Source organism: Peromyscus californicus, unplaced genomic scaffold (assembly GCF_007827085.1).
Source record: "Peromyscus californicus insignis strain IS unplaced genomic scaffold, ASM782708v3 Scaffold_3__1_contigs__length_106647218, whole genome shotgun sequence".
NCBI lineage: Eukaryota > Metazoa > Chordata > Mammalia > Rodentia > Cricetidae > Peromyscus > Peromyscus californicus.
In genome coordinates, this window is record NW_026294551.1 from 63377529 (window position 1) to 63396894 (window position 19366).

General features: G+C 49.2%; 1 protein-coding gene across 7 annotated transcripts in view; it reads right to left on the reverse strand.

Moving 5' to 3' along the window:
* The window catches only part of Mprip (myosin phosphatase Rho interacting protein), a 125432-nt gene that overhangs the window by 30615 nt on the left and 75451 nt on the right, over window positions 1-19366 (reverse strand). For 4 of the 7 annotated variants that reach the window (XM_052757380.1, XM_052757381.1, XM_052757377.1 and 1 more), the window contains 8 exons: window positions 18305-18545; window positions 16982-17138; window positions 13058-13199; window positions 12236-12343; window positions 10432-10488; window positions 9418-9486; window positions 4751-4840; window positions 2575-2684 (listed from right to left, as the gene is read on the reverse strand). In XM_052757380.1, the coding sequence (XP_052613340.1) occupies window positions 2575-2684; window positions 4751-4840; window positions 9418-9486; window positions 10432-10488; window positions 12236-12343; window positions 13058-13199; window positions 16982-17138; window positions 18305-18545 (974 nt within the window). Of the gene's footprint in view, window positions 1-2574; window positions 2685-4750; window positions 4841-9417; window positions 9487-10431; window positions 10489-12235; window positions 12344-13057; window positions 13200-16627; window positions 17139-18304; window positions 18546-19366 lie in introns of all 7 variants that reach the window. The other 3 variants (XM_052757375.1, XM_052757376.1, XM_052757378.1) reach the window with 2 other exon arrangements.

Sequence of the window (19366 nt, forward strand, 5' to 3'; positions counted from 1 at the left end):
ACATCAAACAAAAGAGAAGTGATTCTCATTACCCTTGGGTCACTTGTCCTGGCAGCAAACTAAGAATCAAAGTGCTTGGGCCAGTGAGATGGCTCAGTGTGTAGGGTACTTGCCAAGAAACCCAGCCCAGGTCCTGAGTTCTCCCTGGAACCCACATGGTGGAAGGAGAGAACCAACTCCTATAAATGACCTCCACATGTACACAACAGCAAACGTGTGTACACACAAAACAAGCAAGTGAAGTTGTCCTCTGACCTCTACAGGTGTGCCGTAACAAACCCCTACCCTCCCTCCTCCCTCTCTCTCATGCACACAAACACACTAATAAATACAAATATCTAAACAAAAATCAAATGCTTTAGAGCAGTAGGATCAGCAAGGGTCCAGTTTAAGATCAAACAAACACGCAAATAAAAATGAGCTGGAAGGGGCTGAATCGATGGCGCAGTAGTTAAGAGCGAGCACATGCTGCTCTTGCAGAGGCTCTGGCTTTCCAGCACCCACATGGTGGCTCACAACTATCCATTAAAAATGAGTTGCAACATGGCACATGCCTGTAATTCAGCACTTAGGGCTGAGGCAGGATGACTGAGTGGGAGACCATCCTGGGTTATATAGCAAGATCTTCACACAGGGAAAAACAAACAACCCAGAGTTCAGCTTTTAGAATCATGAGAAAATTGGTGAAGTGTCAGGTCTATATGGGGAGTTAAAACTGATACTTGGGAACAGGGACCATCCCCAAACCCAGAAGTCTCGTATTACTGTGAGACATCCTCACCACAGCCATGACAGAAAGGAGAAGAGAAGCAGGGCAAGGCTTGCTGCTGATACTGCTGTCCTTCTAATACCTTCTGGCGGTCTTGTAGTTATAAATCGTGTTTTCTCAACATGAGCCAAACAGAACAACATAGGCTAAAAGCAATGGGTGCGGAGGCCTGAAGACACAGTAAACTGTAATGTAGATTCTAACCAAAGAGAGAGAAGCACCAGGTCTCTACGTTCATGCCCTGGGCCTCAGTCCTTCCATGGACCATAGCATAAACACGCACATATGAGCATTCTTGGCGTCTGCCCCGGACACCCCAACACTGATCTCCTCCAGCCATGATCCATCCCATGACCCTCCATCTGCACATGGGCAGGGCAGCTCAAGTGCCTTTTTCATTTTGCTTCAGGGCCTTGTAGTACAGGCTCTTCTCCTGACTGGAGGAGCCATGGAGGTAGGGGGTAGGGCACTGCTTTTTGCCAACAGTTCTTTTTAATTTTATTTATTTATTTATTTATTTATTTATTTATTTATTTATTTATTAATTATAGACAGGTTTTCTATGTAGCTGTCCTGGAACTCTTTTTGTAGAACAGGCTGGCCTCAAACTCACAGAGACATACCTGCTTCTGTCTCCTGAGTGCTGGGATTAAAGGCATGCACCACCACTGCCTGGCAAAAAATTTTTAAATTTAATTTTATTTTATGTGTATAGGTATTTTGCCTGCATGTACATCTGTGCACCATGTGCATGTAGTGCCTGTGGAGGCAAGAAAAGGGTGTTGGATCTCCTGGAACTGAGCCATGATGTGGGTGTTAGGAAGTGAACCCAGGTCCTCTGAAAGAGCATCAAGTGCTCTTAGCTACTGAGCCATCTCTTCAGTCCCTTAGCACAGTTCTTGAGAGATGGCAGAGGACTATTTTCTGGATAAAAGTAGGTCTTTAGGACCTACGAGTCCTAGAATGCAGAAATCAGTAGGTATTGCTGCTGAGTGATGAAACGAACATGCAACAGATGCCAGAAAGGGGCTGAAGAATAGAGTTCAGGTTTCCTCCTTCCCTTTCTTTCTCATTCAAAAAGAAATAGAACCAGCCAGAACGAGGCAAACATTTGAGACAAGAATAGGTATAGCTAATGCTGTCACAGGCTAGTACCCTTTGCCCGCCATACCAAACCTCTGATACCAAAACTATACTTGGCAGCAACACGAACCAAAAGAGGCACAAGGTATTCAAGGTGAAACCTGGACGAGGCAGAGTAAAGCTTGGTACACATAGAACATGAACACTGGTAGATCTGCAATCTTCAAGGCAAGAAGGGGAGGCATGTAGCATGTTCCAAGGAATATACACTACAGCATGTAAACACAGGAGAGAACAGAGTTCTCACATGTGGGCTTTAGGACCTACAGTCTCAGACAGAAGCTTCTCCCAATTGCATAAAACCAAACAGATGGAGTGAGATAAAAGGACTCTTGAGTAAGTGCAAAACTACAGGGCAGCTGAGGCTGCTTCCACACAGTCAGGGCACAGCCACTAGAGAAAGCCCATAGTGGAGCCCAAGCCCATCCTGAGGGCTGAACCCTGTTGACAAAGACATCCATGCTGAGGATAGGCATGAGGGTGACCTGTGTGGCGGACTAGGCCAGCTCAACAGAAGAAAGGCCAGCAGAGGCAGCAAACAAGAATCACAGGGGACAAATGCAGTCAGCTGACAGTGGGCCAGAAGGAGGAAAGGAATTCATGTGGTAGTGGAGCTGGGCTCAGGCCTCAGGGAATGCCAATTAGCAAGGCCTCCATCTTACCTGGTCACATCTGGGGCAGATGCTGGGAGCACATGTTTCATAATGGTCTGGATCCAGTTCCGTCGTATGCCAGATGTCATGGCCGACAGGGTGAACTCACCCTCCTTGGTCTACACAAAAAATACTAACCATCAGTGGTCAGCCCACAAGGAAAAGGGCCAGGCTAGGTGAATTTCCTAGGAGTGTTGTATATGACTTGTTCGAAACAGGCAGACTAATAGGGTCACACTCTGGGGGAGTGGTGCACTGGGTGTTCCCTAAACAAGGCAATACACAATCATTAGCTCCTATTACGCAGTAGCAGCAGCCTGCACACAGATTGATGATCACATGTGTCCCTCTCCTCAAGAAGCTCTGCTAGCCCTGGGGACAAGGACACAGATCTGGCTGGGAGTAGGGAGAGTGGTGGCCAGGCCCATCATCCTGCAGTCTCAACATAGGTACACAGTGTGACAAAGCGACTGCCTGGGTCTCTACCTGCTCTGAAAGGGAACGAGATGCAATTATAGACAACATGTGGGCCACTGTGCTGTGACTCAACCTCTCCCTCCGTGGTAGGCTGTCACACACCTGGCCCACTCCCCTTCAGAGAATACAACCGTGGAGTCAACAGTAGCATGGGGCTCCATCCACATTCTTAGCTAGCCCATTCAACCCTTGATACAGGTGCTTCCAGGTTCTGGCCTCAGCTTTGCTGGTAAGCTTTCTTAGTCTCAGGGCTACTTACCTAGCTCATGCTCTCAAAAGACCAATCACTGCCTCAAACCTGCTGGCTAGGATTGCAGAGGATCCACCTCTACTGTGCAGGCTCTGTCTGAGCAGTGTATATGAAACCCTTCAACACACCATGGGTTGCAGGGGCTCTCAGGTCCTACCTCATTCAAAGTTCCTCCCTGGCATCTTCAGACCCTCCTTCCATACTTGCCAACCACACAACTACTACCTCTTGGTCTCCCTTCTAATTGCTCCTGTCCCTCATGCAAGTTCTGCCCTATATATCTTACTAACTAAGGCACATTCCTGGTGTCCACAAGTAGTCAGTGCTTTCCACGCCTTGAGACAGTATTTGCCCTGACATACATTTGCTATTCTCAGGTTCTACCCATCACCTACCTTCGGCATTAGCACACTCTTCTGAACCCTCAGGGTAAGAAACCAGACCCACCACTGGCCTTGGCTAATGTGGGGAGAGAAGAGAGTTCTCAGACTGTGCAATCACTGCCTTGAGACATCTGCTAATCAAGATGAAGATGAGGGAAGAGCCAGGACTCTCACTGGGAAAAAGGTTCATCTCAGCATTCAGACTCCAGGAATGCTCTATCTCCTTCAAAGGGAATAGGGACAGAACACGGCAGCTGGGCAGCAAGAAGCCAGGCCATGGGAACAGCTATGGCTCCTTCCCCAGATACCCAGTACGGGCAGTGGAGCCATGGTCAGTTGCCCAGGAACGGGTGCTAGACTCCTCCGAAGATCAAATCTACTGGCCAGGGGTGTGGACTGGTCCCAAGTTTGAGTTGTCTGAACAACTGAACACAGCAGTAAGTTGAGTTCTGATCCCCAAATCAAAAAGATCTTTTCCCCAGTGAGCCCACCAGAATTCCAGCCTTGAGCCAGAAGTCAAATCCTAGAGCCTATTCTACCTGCCATCCCTTCAAAGTGAGGGATTACAAAGGTTTGCTCTAATGGAGGAGCTGGCTTTGTCTTGCTCCAGAGACATGGCTTACAAGTCCAGAAATCTGAATGACTAGGACCCCCACGTGGTAGTGATAGTGACGAGATGATATAAGGGGCAGACTCCTGCATCAGAAAGAACAAACGCCAACCATGAACCTGTGCTTAGAGATGGATACTAAATGTAACCCAGTTGACTATAACAAGTATGAAGCCTCACTGCAGAAGGCAAATGTCCCAGAAATTCTTTAACCTAATTCCAGGCAGCCCTTAATCGTTTACTCCCCACACTCTTCATCCTTCCAATGGTCATATACTCCAACATTAAAACGAAAAGAAAAAGAGCAATTTCTGTAGCAAAGTCTTTCAAAAGCCTTGGGGAGAAAGATGTAGAAAACCATCTTTTTGTCCACATCATATATTAGGAATACAGGAAAGACTGAATGCTTACCACACATGTTAAAATATAACCCTGTCGGTCAACTCCATCCACCCCCAGACTCACATGTATCTGAAAGCCATAGTTTCTCTGGACTGGGTACTCGGTGACATCATGACAGGTGGACAAGTCAATTTCCCCATCCAGGTCAGCTGCCTGCAGAGAAAAGTGAGAGGGTGTGAAGAGCTTCAGGCAGAGAGGATGCTCAAGGGATCAAATTTCTGTGAGTGATGTTTTCCACGGAAGGTGTTCATAGGACTAGGTCTTGACTGATTTTCCTACAACTCCCAGATCCAAGTCCCCTTCCTTGGGGGTATCTACGCCACCATTTCCCTGTGTATCTGGCCAAAGAAATTCCACACCAGTATTCCCTGAATGTCTATCATTACAATTTTTTCACATGCTTAAAAAGTAAGAAGACCCTCTGTGCTGGCTGGATTTCTGTCAGCTTGACATACACCAAGTCATCTGGAAGAGAGACTCTTAACTGAGGGATTTCCTCATCAGATTGCCTATAGGCAAGTTTGTGGGGTGTTTTCTTGACTAGTGTGGAAGGGCCTAGTCACTATGGGCACTTTGACCCTTGCAGGTGGTCCTGGGTGGTATAAGAAAAACAAGCTGAGTAAGCCAGAGAGAGCAAGCCATTAAGCAGTGTTCTTCCAGCCTCTGCTTCAGTCCTACCTCCAGTTCCTGACTTGACTTCCCTTTGTGATGGACTATAGACTGTAAGATTTCCTCCCCAGACTGCTGGAGGTCATGATGCTTATTACAGCAGAAAGTAAACTAAAACATACTCTAAGAGTTTTGTGTATGTGGAGCTCACCTATTGATAGTTTCTGTATTAAAAATTGGAGATTTTAAACATTATTTATTCACTTAAGGAAAATTTTAATAAAAGCTGAGTGTGGTGATCCACATCTGCAGTTCAAGCACGTGGGAGGCTAGGGAGGAGTGCTATGAGTTTACAGCTAGTTTGAGCTACATAGTAAATCCTTTCCAAGTTAAAATTAAAATATGATTAAAAAATCAAGGTATGGCCGGGCGGTGGTGGCGCACGCCTTTAATCCCAGCACTCGGGAGGCAGAGCCAGGCGGATCTCTGTGAGTTCGAGGCCAGCCTGGACTACCAAGTGAGTTCCAGGAAAGGCGCAAAGCTACACAGAGAAACCCTGTCTTGAAAAACCAAAAAAAAAAAAAATCAAGGTATGATTAACAATTACTGGTTAGAGTGACAGTGTTTACATTTCTGCAGGTCTCTTACATGCCTGACTTGGAGACGATACTAGGCTCTTCTCCATCTGCATTCAGTTTTCTAAGTACTATTTCAGCAAACTAACATGAGTGAAGACAAAGTAGTAACACAGAGATGGAAGAGGAAGAATTCTCAAGGAACTAGCTGGTCTTCAGTGATGAATAGCCACGTCTCAAAGCTTAACTGCAATGTGGAATCTGCAGTCCTATCATTGAACGTTCTGTGCTGTTAACACTGAAATCCACAGTCCTACCCTTTGAGTATCTCTTTTGCCAGGCATGTTCTGTAACATTAAATATTGGTCACAGAAAACAGCAAGCTATGCATAGCTTTCAAATGTCTATACAATTCATTGTGCAGAAGCAAAGTGCTTGCTAAACCACTGCCTATTTCATCAGCAGAGCCTGAAGATAAAGAGAAGCTACTGAGGCTATTTGAATATGAATCTTCCAAAATTCTCCCTTTCTTTTTTTGATACCAGGTCTCTGTTCACTGCCTAGGCTGGTCTCAAAACTCTTGGGTCATGTGACCTCCCTGCATCAGCGTCTTGAGTGGCAGAGACTACAGATAGATATGCATCATTGTGCCTGGACTAGGTTTTCTTTGAAAAGATTTAAAAAAAAAAAATATGTATGAATATTTTATCTGAATGCCTATATGGATACCATGGGTGAGGAGTGCTTTCCAGTAAGTGGTGTGGGATCCCTTGAAACTGTAGGTACAGGTAGTTGTGAACCCTTATGTGGTCCTCTGCAAGAGTAGCAAGTTCTCTTAACTGTGGACCCATCTCTCCAGCCCAACTAGTTTTTTCTTGAAAGCCCAAACTCTATTCATCATTGGCAACAAACTGTCCTTGAGGGAACAGATTCCTGGTTTATCTTCATGAAAATGCCTGCTAAACCCTCCAAACTGAGTGACCAGAGCTCATCTGGCAGCTGTTTCTTCACATGATATTCTACAAATAAGTGGTTAGTTCAGCTTGTAACTCAGTAATTGTACGGATGTGCTTCCATAAGGCTTTGGCATGCTGCTGAGTGACTGACAGACATTTCCCATTTAGGGAACAATAAAAAGGGGATAGCAAGGGACAACTGGTAAAGGTGCTTTCCACACAACCTGATGACTCAAGTTCCATACCCAGAAAACATTTAAAGGCAGTAGGAAAGAGTTGACTTCCCAGTTATCCTCTGATGTCCTCCACAAGAGAGCATGTGTGTACCCATGCCCTCCCCCGCCACACACACACACACACACACACACACACACACACACACACACGTAATAATAAAAGTTAAAAAAGAATACTAAAGAGATGAGCATTCAAAGGCTGCCACTGAAAAATACCAAGCACACACCTTTAATTGGGAGACAGAGGCAGGTGGATCTCTGTGAATTCCAGGCCAGCCTGGTCTACAGAGAGAGTTCCAGGGCAGCCAGGACTACACACAGAGAAACCCTGTCTTGAAAAACCAAAAATAAAAAAATAACAAAAAATTTAAAAACCAAATATATGTATATATACCAAATATATATACATAACCATATAGATCAATCAATCAAACAATCAAGGGCCTATTTTGTTGCTTTCAAACATCATTGACTGGAAAGCAATACAAGCCCATTGACTGTTGGTACAATCTGACTTTGGCCTATTGCCAAGGCATTGGTTGTTTTATTTAATTCTGCTTTTGTGTCGTCAGTGTTATATCAACACAGTTCTGTCAGCAGCACAGTTTTGACTCTCACAACACATTTCACTAAATACTACTCTAGAGGATGGTACTTCAGCAAGGAAAGGTGCTAACGAGCAAGTCTGATGACTTGAGTGCAAGCCCTGGAACCTACTTGGTATGAGAGAATTAACTCCTCCTACAATTTGACCTCTACACCCATGCTGCGGCACAAACAAAAACAAAGTTTTAAACCAGGCAGTGGTGGTGTACACCTTTTATCCCAGCACTCGGGAGGCAGACACAGGCCGATCTCAGAGTGTTTGAAGCCAGCCTGGTCTACAGAGTGAGTTCCAAGACAGCCAGGACCCATAGAGAAACCCTGTCTCGAAAAACCAAAACCAATCCAATCCAAACCAAAACACTCCCCTCCCAATCCATAGTTTTGAGTACTAGGTACCCCTTTGCTCCAAGCTCACCACTCACACAATCTGCACCTGCCTATCTGACCAACAGCCTTCCTCTTTAGGCCATGGAAGCTGATCTCAAGAATTTAAGTATGCAAACTAGCCCAAGAGATTCTTTTCCTGTTTCTATTATTCAAGCACGGAATGGGTGATTCTGAAGGACGCCAGATGGAATTAGCAGGGAGAAATCAGCACACAGATTTGTCAGGCTGTTCAAAAGAACTTTTGCTAAGTGAGGAAAAGAGCCCCTTCTGGTTGTTCCTCTAGGGGTGGTGGGTCATCAGATAATGGTGCTTGCTGCTAAGTCCATCCCTAGGACCAACATGGCAGAAGGAGAGGACTGACTCCTTCAAGTTGTCCCACAACCTCCACTTGGGTCCCATGGCACAGTGTTTTCCCCTGTGCCCCAACACGCACACACACACACACACACCACTGGTGTCCCACAGCACAGTGTTTTCCCTATGCCCCAACACACACACACACACACACACACACACACACACACACACACACACACACACACTGATTTTTTTTAATGTAAGTTCCTCTACCACAAGGCAGAACAAGATCTAAGTTGATCTGTCCAGTGACTCAATTCATCACACAATCCTTTTGCTAAAAATCAAAGACAAAACAAAACTAGACCCGAGTTCACCCTGAGTACTACCTTCATTTTAATTTTTTTTTTTTTAGATTTGAATGAGTATTTTGCATGCGTGTATGCCTGTGTATCACATGTGTGCCTGAAGCCCATGAAGGTCAGAAGAGGGCATCAGATCCCTGGAACTGGAGTTACAGATGGTAGTGAGCCAGCCACTATGTGGGTGGTGGAAACCAAACCTAGGTCTGCTACAAAAACGCATTCTCTTAACAACTGAGCCATCGCTCCAGTCCCACTTCATTGTTCTTAAATGAATATAGAAAACAGAGTTGCCAAAAGCCACTGCACCAAAAACAAAACAACCCCCCAAAAAAACCAAAAAAAGGCATTCAAGCCGGGCGGTGGTGGCGCACGCCTTTAATCCCAGCACTCGGGAGGCAGAGGCAGGCGGATCTCTGTGAGTTCGAGGCCAGCCTGGGCTACCAAGTGAGTTCCAGGAAAGGCGCAAAGCTACACAGAGAAACCCTGTCTCGAAAAACCAAAAAAAAAAAAAAAAAAAAAAAAAGGCATTCAAGGCTTCAGAGGATGACCTCAATGTCTGAGGTGTGAAACAGTCCTGCTGTCAAAGCTGGACCAACTGCATGCACTGTCCCATTAGATGGAGACTATGATGGAGAGCTCTTCACAGACAGATTTCAGCCCTGGACTTTTAGTTACCGCTTTGCCTTGTGGCTCTCTCACCTCCTCAGCCACGGAATCCCTGTAGTATCTCAGGCTCTGATCAGCCAGGACAAACCAGTGTTTCTTCCACTAAAGGAGAGAAAAAGAAACATCCAACTATTCTGTAACATACCGGATGCCCCTCCTTGACCCCAGCGGAGTCTGGGCACTCTGGAGAGCACAGGTAAAGCAGGCAACAGATGACTGTTCTGGCAGGCAGCCATGCACTCATGACCTCAGGGAGGTCCTGGTTAAGACGCACTCCAGCAATGAGGCAGTGGAGAACTGTGGGCCTCGGCCAGCTCTGTGCCCCCGTGTGGTTGGTGAATGGTGTTTTGCAGGCCTCCATCCTAACTTCAGAGGCTGCAGATAGTTCTGCTGGGTCTATCACACAGAAAGGTGGCTGTGAAAGGGTGCTCAGAGGCACAACCACTTGGCTGATAGACCAGATGTGTGAGCCCCACTGTGCCAGCAGGTACAAACTAACCTGCTAAAGTCCCAATCTTCACTCTGAGGAAGGGAACTCGAGTCTTCAGGCAAGGCCAAGGGCATTTGATATGGTGGGAGGAGAAAAGGGGGATGCTTTGGCACAGTCTCCAAAGGCAAAAAAGAGCTAAGATAGCAGAGTGGGTTTTTAAGGGCCTCTACGGCAAGGACATGCTCCAGGTCAAAGTGGGGCTTGCAAATAACTCTTCTTGTTTGGACTTGATATACAATTCTCAGGGCCTAATGGTGCCCCTAAAACTGAGCTGGTCTCTCCAACACCAGGGTTTTGCAGCCCTATGTGACTGCCCATATGCCTGCCTTGTATGGACACATAAGCCAGCCCATAGCCATATGCTGGCTGTTCTTGCCTCTGGGGAACTAGACTCTTAAGGGAACTTTTATGAGCAATCATATCCAGGAGCTGGGACTGTAGGATGTCTGCAGGCCAAGGGCATGAATCAGGGCTCAAAGACCCTGCCAGGGACAGGAGAAGCTGGGACGTGCATCTGCTCCCTAGTCCTCCAGGCTTCAGCACTTACACACACTCACCTGGCCATCCTCATACTGCTTGGTTAGCCAGCCTTTCTTGAAATTCAGTAGGTCAGGCTGAGGAAGAAAAAAGAACAGCTCAAGGGAAAGCATCGTGGGGTCCCCTGTGATGGACAAAATGTGTCCAACCGGGTTGTTTTTATCTAGATGAAGCATCACCAGAAACTGTTTTTACCACCTACCAGATAAGCCTGCCCATTCTTTTGCCCCAGCATTCCTGCCCAGAGGCATATATATCCCTGAGGAGGGAGCTCAGGGGTAAGGAGAGATAGCACAGCCTCATTTAACCTGAGCACAGGAACACAGGCTGCCTGGTTGCTCTGAGGTCTCTATTCCAGCTTATCCAGGGCTTGTTTGTGTGCATCCTGCCTTGGAGCACAGCACAGGACCCGATGAAGAGTTCCCAGGCACTGAATGTACAGGGGGACACCTCAGTAACAGCTGAGAGGGGAATCCAAAAGCTCCCACTGAGGCAGCAGAAGGACTGAAGGCCAGAAGCCTGAGAGGCAGACCATGTCTGTGGTGGAGAAAGTAGCAGCAGCAACCTTGTCCAACTTTCAGGTTACTCTTCTACCAGGAGGAAGTTCATTCAGTCTTATTCCCTATCCAGGAAGGTAGGTCAAGGACCACAGCAGACCTGAGTAGGTGCTGGCTCTCCTTAGGAGCAGCCTGCATTCTGCTGGGGGCCGGCTCTCATCTGCTACATAGCACATCTGGAAGGCCAGGCCTCGAAGACCCCAGCCACCCCTTCTGTGGTCCCCATCGCTCTCAGGTCTTCCACAGCTGTCCTGATCACAAACTGGCTTTGATGTCTCTTACTACTCCAAGAACAGGGAGTGATCCAGAGAAATGACAACAATCAGGACAGGCATCCTGGGAGTTCCTGCTCCATTGTGGAGAGGCCACAGTAGACTCCAGCCTTGCCCCAACAGACCATGGTAGACGAGGCATCCCTCTGTGGAGCCTTGCTGTAACCCAAGCTTCACAAGACTTCCTTCTACAAGAATTGTTTGAAGTATCAACAGAAATGGAGACATTTTAGGCTGCCCCAGCACAGAGACCTATACACAAGGAGATCCCTTTTTGCTGCGCATAGTTGTTGCTGCTCCAAGAGACTTGGGATGCAGGTCTGCTCACTGCCTCTCTGGCTCCCCTGATGAGCTGCGGATCTATGAAAGCCTCTTAAACCTTCAGTGGTTGTCACTGCTGTTGTGCCTGCCTCGGGGAATGGTGGAGGTCGGTCCCTGTGGGTCTTTCCTCTCTGGGCCTCTGGTGGCTGCCAGGAAGAGTGGCTACCAGCTGAGTTGATAGAGAAACTGCTCTGTCTGGGGGATGAGAGCTGGTGAGTGTGCCATGTCTCCTGGGAGGCTGTAGACCGTTGAGGAACCAGGCCGAACTGTGTCTGCAGCTTCATTCCTGTACATACCCTCAGACGGGTCAAACTGTCATTACCACGTGGCTCCTGTTCCAAAGTGCCACAAAAATAAACACCAAAAGCAGGACAGCAGAAGTCAAGTTTGGGCTTTACACCTGCCCTGTCCCAGCAGCCTCCTGTGTACAGAGACCTTCATGTGTTACTCAGAGTGCCACACAGCCCCCAGTCCTGCGGGCCCTGAGGGGAAGAAAGGTCAGTTTCCAATGGGTTGCAGACCAGTGGGTGGGGCACGTCACAGGCATGAGGGTGGTACAGAGGGAAGACCGGTGTGGACATATAGACATAAATGGACAGTGGCCCAGAGTGGCCAGAAGCAGCAGTGGTAGTAGCACAGATCTCCAGAGAACTTGGCACGTGGCCTGGGCTCACCGTCATGGAGGATTCTGTGGACCTCCTGTCCAATGACTTGGCTCTTCGGTGTGGAGACAGGGGACAAGCATCTGAGAGAGGAGCTGTGGGGGCTTCACTGGCAAAGTCCTGTGGCAGAGAGCAGCCACCCATCAGTATAGCCCAGAGCAGTTTGGGCAGGCATAGGGGCAACAAGTTGGGTAGTTCATCCCTCCTTGAGTGGGGCAGTGCTGTCTAGGCCCCACAGCAGGCTCTGGGATGACCCATGTCCTGGCATGCTTTGGTCAGTGGAGCAGCCTTTTCTGGTCAGCAGTGTCCTGGCCCTACCCAATTTTGCAGCTTCTCAGGTTACAGAAGAAGAGAGCAGGCATTTCATGAGCAACAAAGAAACCGGAAAGAAGGACTTGGGTACAGCAGGCCACAGAAGAAGCAGGTGGACAAGAGGCTGGAGGAGTCTAGGAGGAGGGGGACTGCTGTGGTCTGATGGACCTTGCGGGTCAAGCAGAGAATGAGGGTACAGCTTGCCACTCCAAAAACAAAAGAAGGAAAGAAGGTGTCATATTCGGCTTTGTTCCCGGGTGGTCTCAGTGGGCAGAAATTGTGCTAGCAACTGGGATCTAAAACTCACTGAAGCATCCTGTGGCACAGAGGCTGATGCTGCAGGAGGGAGAGATGTGGAAGACAGGCTGGTGCTCAAGAGGCTAACTGGAGGAGACTGAAGTGTGGAGGCCCAGAAGAAACATGTCCCTGGTATGTATGGGACTCAGAGCGTGTAGGATAGTGTGTTCCCCAGACCCAAGCCATGCTGCCAAAGGCCCCACTTAGCCCCACACTGGAGCTCACCCGCTTTCTAGGGATGGCCCGTTTCTCACTGCGGCCCTGACGAGTGTCACTTGATGGAGTGGTCATAATCGGCACGTTGGTTTCCATGTGCTCTGCCTTTTCAATGTCCAAGGCCTCAAATTTCTCAATTACCTGGGACCTCCTACAAAAGAGGACACGAAGCTGCTAAACCAGTCTCCCTGTCCCCAGGTGGGCTGGGTCTCAAGTCCAGTGGGGTTGGTCCTGTAGTCAACTTGCACACCTGGCCTACCTCACTGGGCTCCAGTGCTAGCCTTCCTGCTGGCATGTGAGGCACCCTTCACAAAGTACTAATAGGACTTTGGGCACAGATTCAGTCTATTTGAGCTCCATTTGTCCCCCACTCCGTGGTGGGGTGGAGCAGCAACAGAATCCTTCCACACTGGGCCTGCACTGGCCCTGCCCCAACACTGGACTCATACAGCTTGATACCTTGGTAACCTCCCTGAGTCAGACATAATAAAGGTCAACCACCACCTCCGAACACATGGCACCCCACGTGGGGTGTTCAAAATTTAGCAAGATAAAGGCCCATGAATGAACAGTTTCTGCTAACATTAAAAGGAATCAAAATCAAAATCAAAACAAAACAAAGCAGTTGATTTCATGTGAAAGGCCAGCGGCCTCGTCAGGTGGTCTGCGGCTGAGACGACGGAGCTGAGATGGAAGCGAAGCGGGTGGAGGAGGCGGCGCGAACGCCACAGTGACACAGCAGAGGGTGGAGAGGGCAAGACCTGAAAGAAAACAAGGCTGGGAAATGAATGAACAGAAAAGGACTGCTTTTCACATTCAAATCACGGTCAACAAAGTCATCTAAAGAATTAAAGCAGCAAAACCCCAAGGGAACGGCTGAAGAAAGAAAACCCATGATCACCCCATAGCTGCAGGAGTCACCTTGGTGGACTTTAGGCAGAAGGCTTGGGCTGCCTATCTGGGGTCTGGGAGCTGACTTCAACCTGATGGGAGGGCAATCCCTTCTCACCAAACCTGAGGCCTGCTCTCCTAGGGACACCTTACTCCCTCACAATGAGGGCAGGCATGACATGTTCTGAACAAGTGCTGAAGAGCTAAGGGGACATGATAAAGGTTCCTCCCAGGAGACTAAAACCTCTAATAAGCAAGAGGAAGAATATGGCCTAGAACCCAGGTGCAAATCTACCTTGAGAGGCCTTTTCCTCAAGGGAGTCAAGAGGCCAAGGGCAGGCAGCCAGGGTTTTGGAGGGCTTCTGGGTGCTCTGCCTGCATGCTCAGCATTGTTAGAAGCCTGGTGAGGGTTAGCCTGCTGTGCCCAGAGGCTGAGGTGAGGAGGCTGACTGGGAGAGCAGGAGGCTAAGCAGCTGGTGAAGTGCAGCCAAGGGGTCTTGCACAGCCAGACTGCTGCAGGAAGATCTGGCTACCATAGCTCTTGGGGCTACTGCTTCTTCTGGGACTGAGAGTACTGTATCTGGCTAGCGGACTTCAGGCCCCAGAGTAGCAGGAGGCCTGTGCAGGCCAGGCTGGCATACATGATATGGGTTTGTAGGGTTCCAAGCAGAGTAGTCAGCATGAAAAATAGGAGGCACTTGCCATAGCTGCTTGACACGGGTGCCAGGAGCTGCTGTGACACCAGGCTTGGGCAACTTCCGTGTAACTAACTGGCTCTCTGTTGCTAAGTTGGTGTTTTGGAAGCAACAGAGATGTGACAGAAAGTGCCGCACTCAGGTGGAACTGATAGGTATAGATCTCGCAGGGGAAGGTGGAGGGGCCAGGGTTCCATGAGGGTGGGGCTTGTTTTCTGTTAGTCACTAACAGTGTTATAAGAGCCATAGCTTCCCCACACTTAGCAGACACGGGCCTAAGAACTGTCTAAGAACTCCTTTAAAGGCTCTGAAATCTGAAGAGCAAACTCTAAGCTCAGAGCTGCTGCTGCTCTCAGGCGGGGCTGCTTACCGGCTTACTAAGGTTTTCCAGAACTGACTTTGTGGTTTCAACTGCCTGGCTGTGTGGCAGGTCTGTCTCAGCTACCACTCAATGCAAAGAGGCTGACATCTTGTCACTCTAACCTATCAGGGACAAGGCTCCAGTCCAGCACCAGGTGGATTACTTGGGCCTCAGAGAACAGTCCTCAAAGAGCAACACCAACCAGCGAGATCATTCAGAGAGGGATAGTTAGAGGGTTAATGTGCAGAAGTAGTCCGGGTACCACCACCAGCTGAAACCCATCCCCACAGTGGCAAAGAACATGCAGGAATAAAGCCTTGAGACTGCATCTATCTCTGGCAGGTAGGCAAGAATGCATTCAAAATTAACTTCTCTGACAAGTGGCCTAGCCAAGCAGGTGTGCAAAATGTTAACTCTGGCCTGGCACTAACTTTAAGGAATAGCCGACCCCATTTTGGAACCACCAGATCACATCCTGCCCACTAGCCAGTGCAAACCCTCCCCCGCCCATCCTGCAAGCTTCCGTAATTGTTAGCAAGACTTTTTACCTCTGTTATCCTAAATGCTTAAAAGGACATCATGAGCTCTGGTCTTGGGTCCTGTCATGGGATAGGATTTCTTGCTAAAGGCCCACCATTTGCTATTATTCATCATGAAGGGTGGGAAGTCACCCAATTTTGGAGCCTCAAGTTTTCACATCCATGAATCAAAAGTAATAGGTGTCTTATTGGGCCACTATTGGACTGTGAAGATAGTTAATTATACGGAATGCCAGGGAGCCATGTAGCATTCAGTGCCCACTCTCTACTTGAGGGTCCATAAGCCATTTGAACCAGCTGGGTTGGGTGTCAGAAAGGGGACAAGAGAAACAAAGTCCTCCCCAGTCTCATCCTACTCCTAACCTTGACTGAACTTCAGCCTGCACTCGGATAGTTCTGGAGCTGCCTTTCTGAACAGAGAACCTCTGTGCAAACCTGAAGAAAGCCTCCCTCTCCTGGGGGCAGCACTAGAAAACCTGTCTGGTGTTAGGCAAGAAACCTGGCAGGAACACAAAACCCAGCTCACAGATGTGGCTGAGAATTTAGGGGTGGATGGAGTGGGCACAGGAGAATGTTCCCTGGTCCTCAAGCTCCAAGCTGGGGACAGCAGGGCAGGAGAAGAACAGGCAGGAGCCTTATCTTTGCAGCAGGAAGTGCTACGTCTCTGTCACTGGTGGGAAGCCACGTCAGCAAAGCCCAGAGGGCAAGAGTGGATTTGGGACACCTGGAAGAGTTTCAGGCTGCCTTCTGTGTCCTCGTGGGAAGACCTGTGCTGCCCTCTCACTCCTGCCAGCATGAGGAGGGCCTGGTCCCCACCTGCAGCTCTGGGAGTCTTCTCAGGGAACAGAAGCAGGCCAAGAAGAGTAAGACTCAGCCACACAGGGCCTGATCTGGGAAGCATCAACCTAGAGCAGCTAGCCCGCAGGCACTTAGTCCTGTATCTGGTGCCAAGAGCTGAAAACTGGTGCCACAGTCCAAGGCCCAGAGAGAAAGTGCTCCATACACTGAACAGAAATCATGTTCCTGAGGTACACTTGTGTGAGTGTTATGTATGTACGAGTACATGAATTTAGCCCTCTAACGTCCTCCTTACCTCCGCTCGTTGCCAAACAGACGGGCCACCTCTTCCCTGCCAGGGCTCCGGGCCCGAGTCCTACGCTCCAACCGCCTTCTCTCCACCTGAAAGGCTTCTCGATGGCTGATCCGGATGGCCTTAGGGACGTCGGCCAGGGCGGCATACTGCCTGCTGGCTTTAAAGGCAAAGGTGCTCCCCAGTATCTCTGATCCCCACCCCCCAGCACTGCTGGAGTCCATGTGGTTGGGTGGCCTGATGGCCTCACCGAGGCTGTCAGGGCAGATGCTGTAGACCATGCGGCTTAGGGCTGGAAGACCTGGGGAATGAAGGGGGTGGCCGAGTTCCTGTGAAGGCGATCCAGGACAACCATACCTGCTGTGTGGGGTGCTGGGGCTGGGTGGGGACAGTGGTGGGGGCAGCTGCTCCTCAGCCCTCAGGTCCTGCTTGGCCTTCTCCAGGGAGAAGTAGCCGCTCTCTACCCGTACTTTCCGACCACCATCCACACGGTCCCCACTCATGGTGCTTTCATCTGGAAGAGAAGAGGAAGCTTGCTCAGACTGCTGCTAGTTCTGTCATGAAAATGTTCCAAAAGTCCATACATGATCAACTAGGAGCTGTCTCAACACTCTCCACCTTTACAATCCACAGCTATGAACTGGGGTAGAGGTGGAAGGAGGGCACTGTAGGCAGAAACGGATTATCCATCTGTGCTGCCTCTCCTCCTACCTTCTCCTCCCTACCCTCTCCTCCTACCCTCTCTTCCCACCCTCTCCTTCCACTCTCTCCTTCCTACCCTCTCCTCCCACTCTCTCCATCCTACCCTCTCCTCCCACTCTCTCCTTCCTACCCTCTCCTCCCACTCTCTCCTTCCTACCCTCTCCTCCTTTCTTCTCCCTTACCCTCTCCTCCCTACCCTCTCCTCCAGTCTGGTCACTTGCAGTCAGACTCACAAGTAGACCTTCTGCATCCAGTTCTGGTGGGGAAGCAGGACTCCATCCTAACCAATGGTTTCTTACCAGACCACAGGAAGAAACCAACAAACAAGACACCTTTCAGGCTCTCAGTACATTTTCGAGGCAGGGAGGAGGGCTTTGGTGGGCATGAGATGGAGCACAAGGGTTTTAAATGTGCATTCGTGTGTACACTGAAGAACTCAGATGGAGGGAGGGCGAGATGAAAGCGTTAGATCTTCTGGGGCATCACAGCATACTAAGTGGAGAGGGCACAGTGATGTCAATGGCTTCCTCCCTGGCCCTTCTTCCTAGCCAGGGGCTGAACAAGATGATAATGATGAGGAGAGGGGCAGTACTGCCCTAACTGCTAGCTCTCTAAAGACAGGAGGCACCTAACCTAGTGGGTTCTAAGAGCTAATGTAGTCGGGACTGCGGCACAGGAACAGAGGCCTCCTCACAGAGGCAGAGCAGTGTCTGAAGTTCTCCTGAGGCCAACAGAGCAGGTGTCACACCTTTTCCCTTCATAGGTGGGGTAGAGAAGCCAAGCTGAAGCTCACAGGCCAGGAACCCAGTCATGCCAGGCCAGTGCTGCCCAGAACTGATATGCAGAGGGAAGAAAAGTTCAGGACACCTGTATCACATCCCCAGTGTCATTCCTGTCCACTGGAAGGAAGCCCACTCCAGCAGTACCAGATGGCTCACCACAACAAGGAGGTTCACAGGCTGGTCAGCTTCTACTCACCTTCTTTGTTTTCTAGCCCTGCTTCCCGTGGGGTACAAGCAGCAGGAGGCAGGCTTTGGCTGGGACTCTGAACTGGACTCAGGCTGTTCCCATCAGGCTGGTCTTTGGCTCTCATTTCCTCCTGCCAGAGTGTGGATTTGGTGGTAGGGACTTTCTCAGCACTGGGAATACTGCTACTGCTGCTACCACTGCCACCGCTGCCACTGCTGCTCGTGACAGCCATCTTAGCAGGGCCAGGCTCCTGGAGAGACAGCAATGAGGGGCGGCAGCATGTGAGCACACAGCCCAAGCTAGCTCATAGGTCCTGCTGCTATGTTACAAGGAACACAAGGCTAGTAAAACAGTGTTGGGGGATGGGAAGCCATTCTTTCTTGATTGTTCTCTGTGGCCCCATAGTGCCTTGTCCAAGGGACCTTGCAGAGGGAAGGTCCGTGGTTTCTACCAGAGCCATGTCACCAAGCTCTTTGTATATTGTCAAACAGTGCTTAGAACAGCAGCCCAGTTATTAAGGGTGAGTCCACAGGAGGTGATTTACAGCCTGCCATTCCTATACTCACAGGTACTTGAGACATAAACAAAGGGAGCCAGGGCAAGCAAAAGAGGAGACTATTCTTCTGAGCTAGGCCCACGGCTATCAAGAACACTTGGGTCAATGCAGACAGTGGAGTCTACAGCACCCTGTGGTCTTACCTACTCTTCAGCTTAAATCGAATACCAGGGGTGATGTGAAAGAGCTACTGAAATAAGACAAAAGCTAAGGCCTCAACAGTTGTTCATTCACATTAGAAATCCAATCCCGTGGCTGGGCGGTGGTGGCGCATGCCTTTAATCCTGGCACTCGGGAGGCAGAGGCAGGCCGATCTCTTGAGTTAAAGCTCAGCCTGGTCTACAGAGAGTTCCTGGACAGCCAGGACTACACAGAGAAACCCTGTCTTGGAAAAACAAAACAACAACAAAAACCCAAACAAAACAAAACAATCCTGTCTCATGATGATGATTTGTGAAGGTGGAGCCTTTAGGAAATTTAAGTCATTCCTCATGAATGGAATCAGTACCCTATAA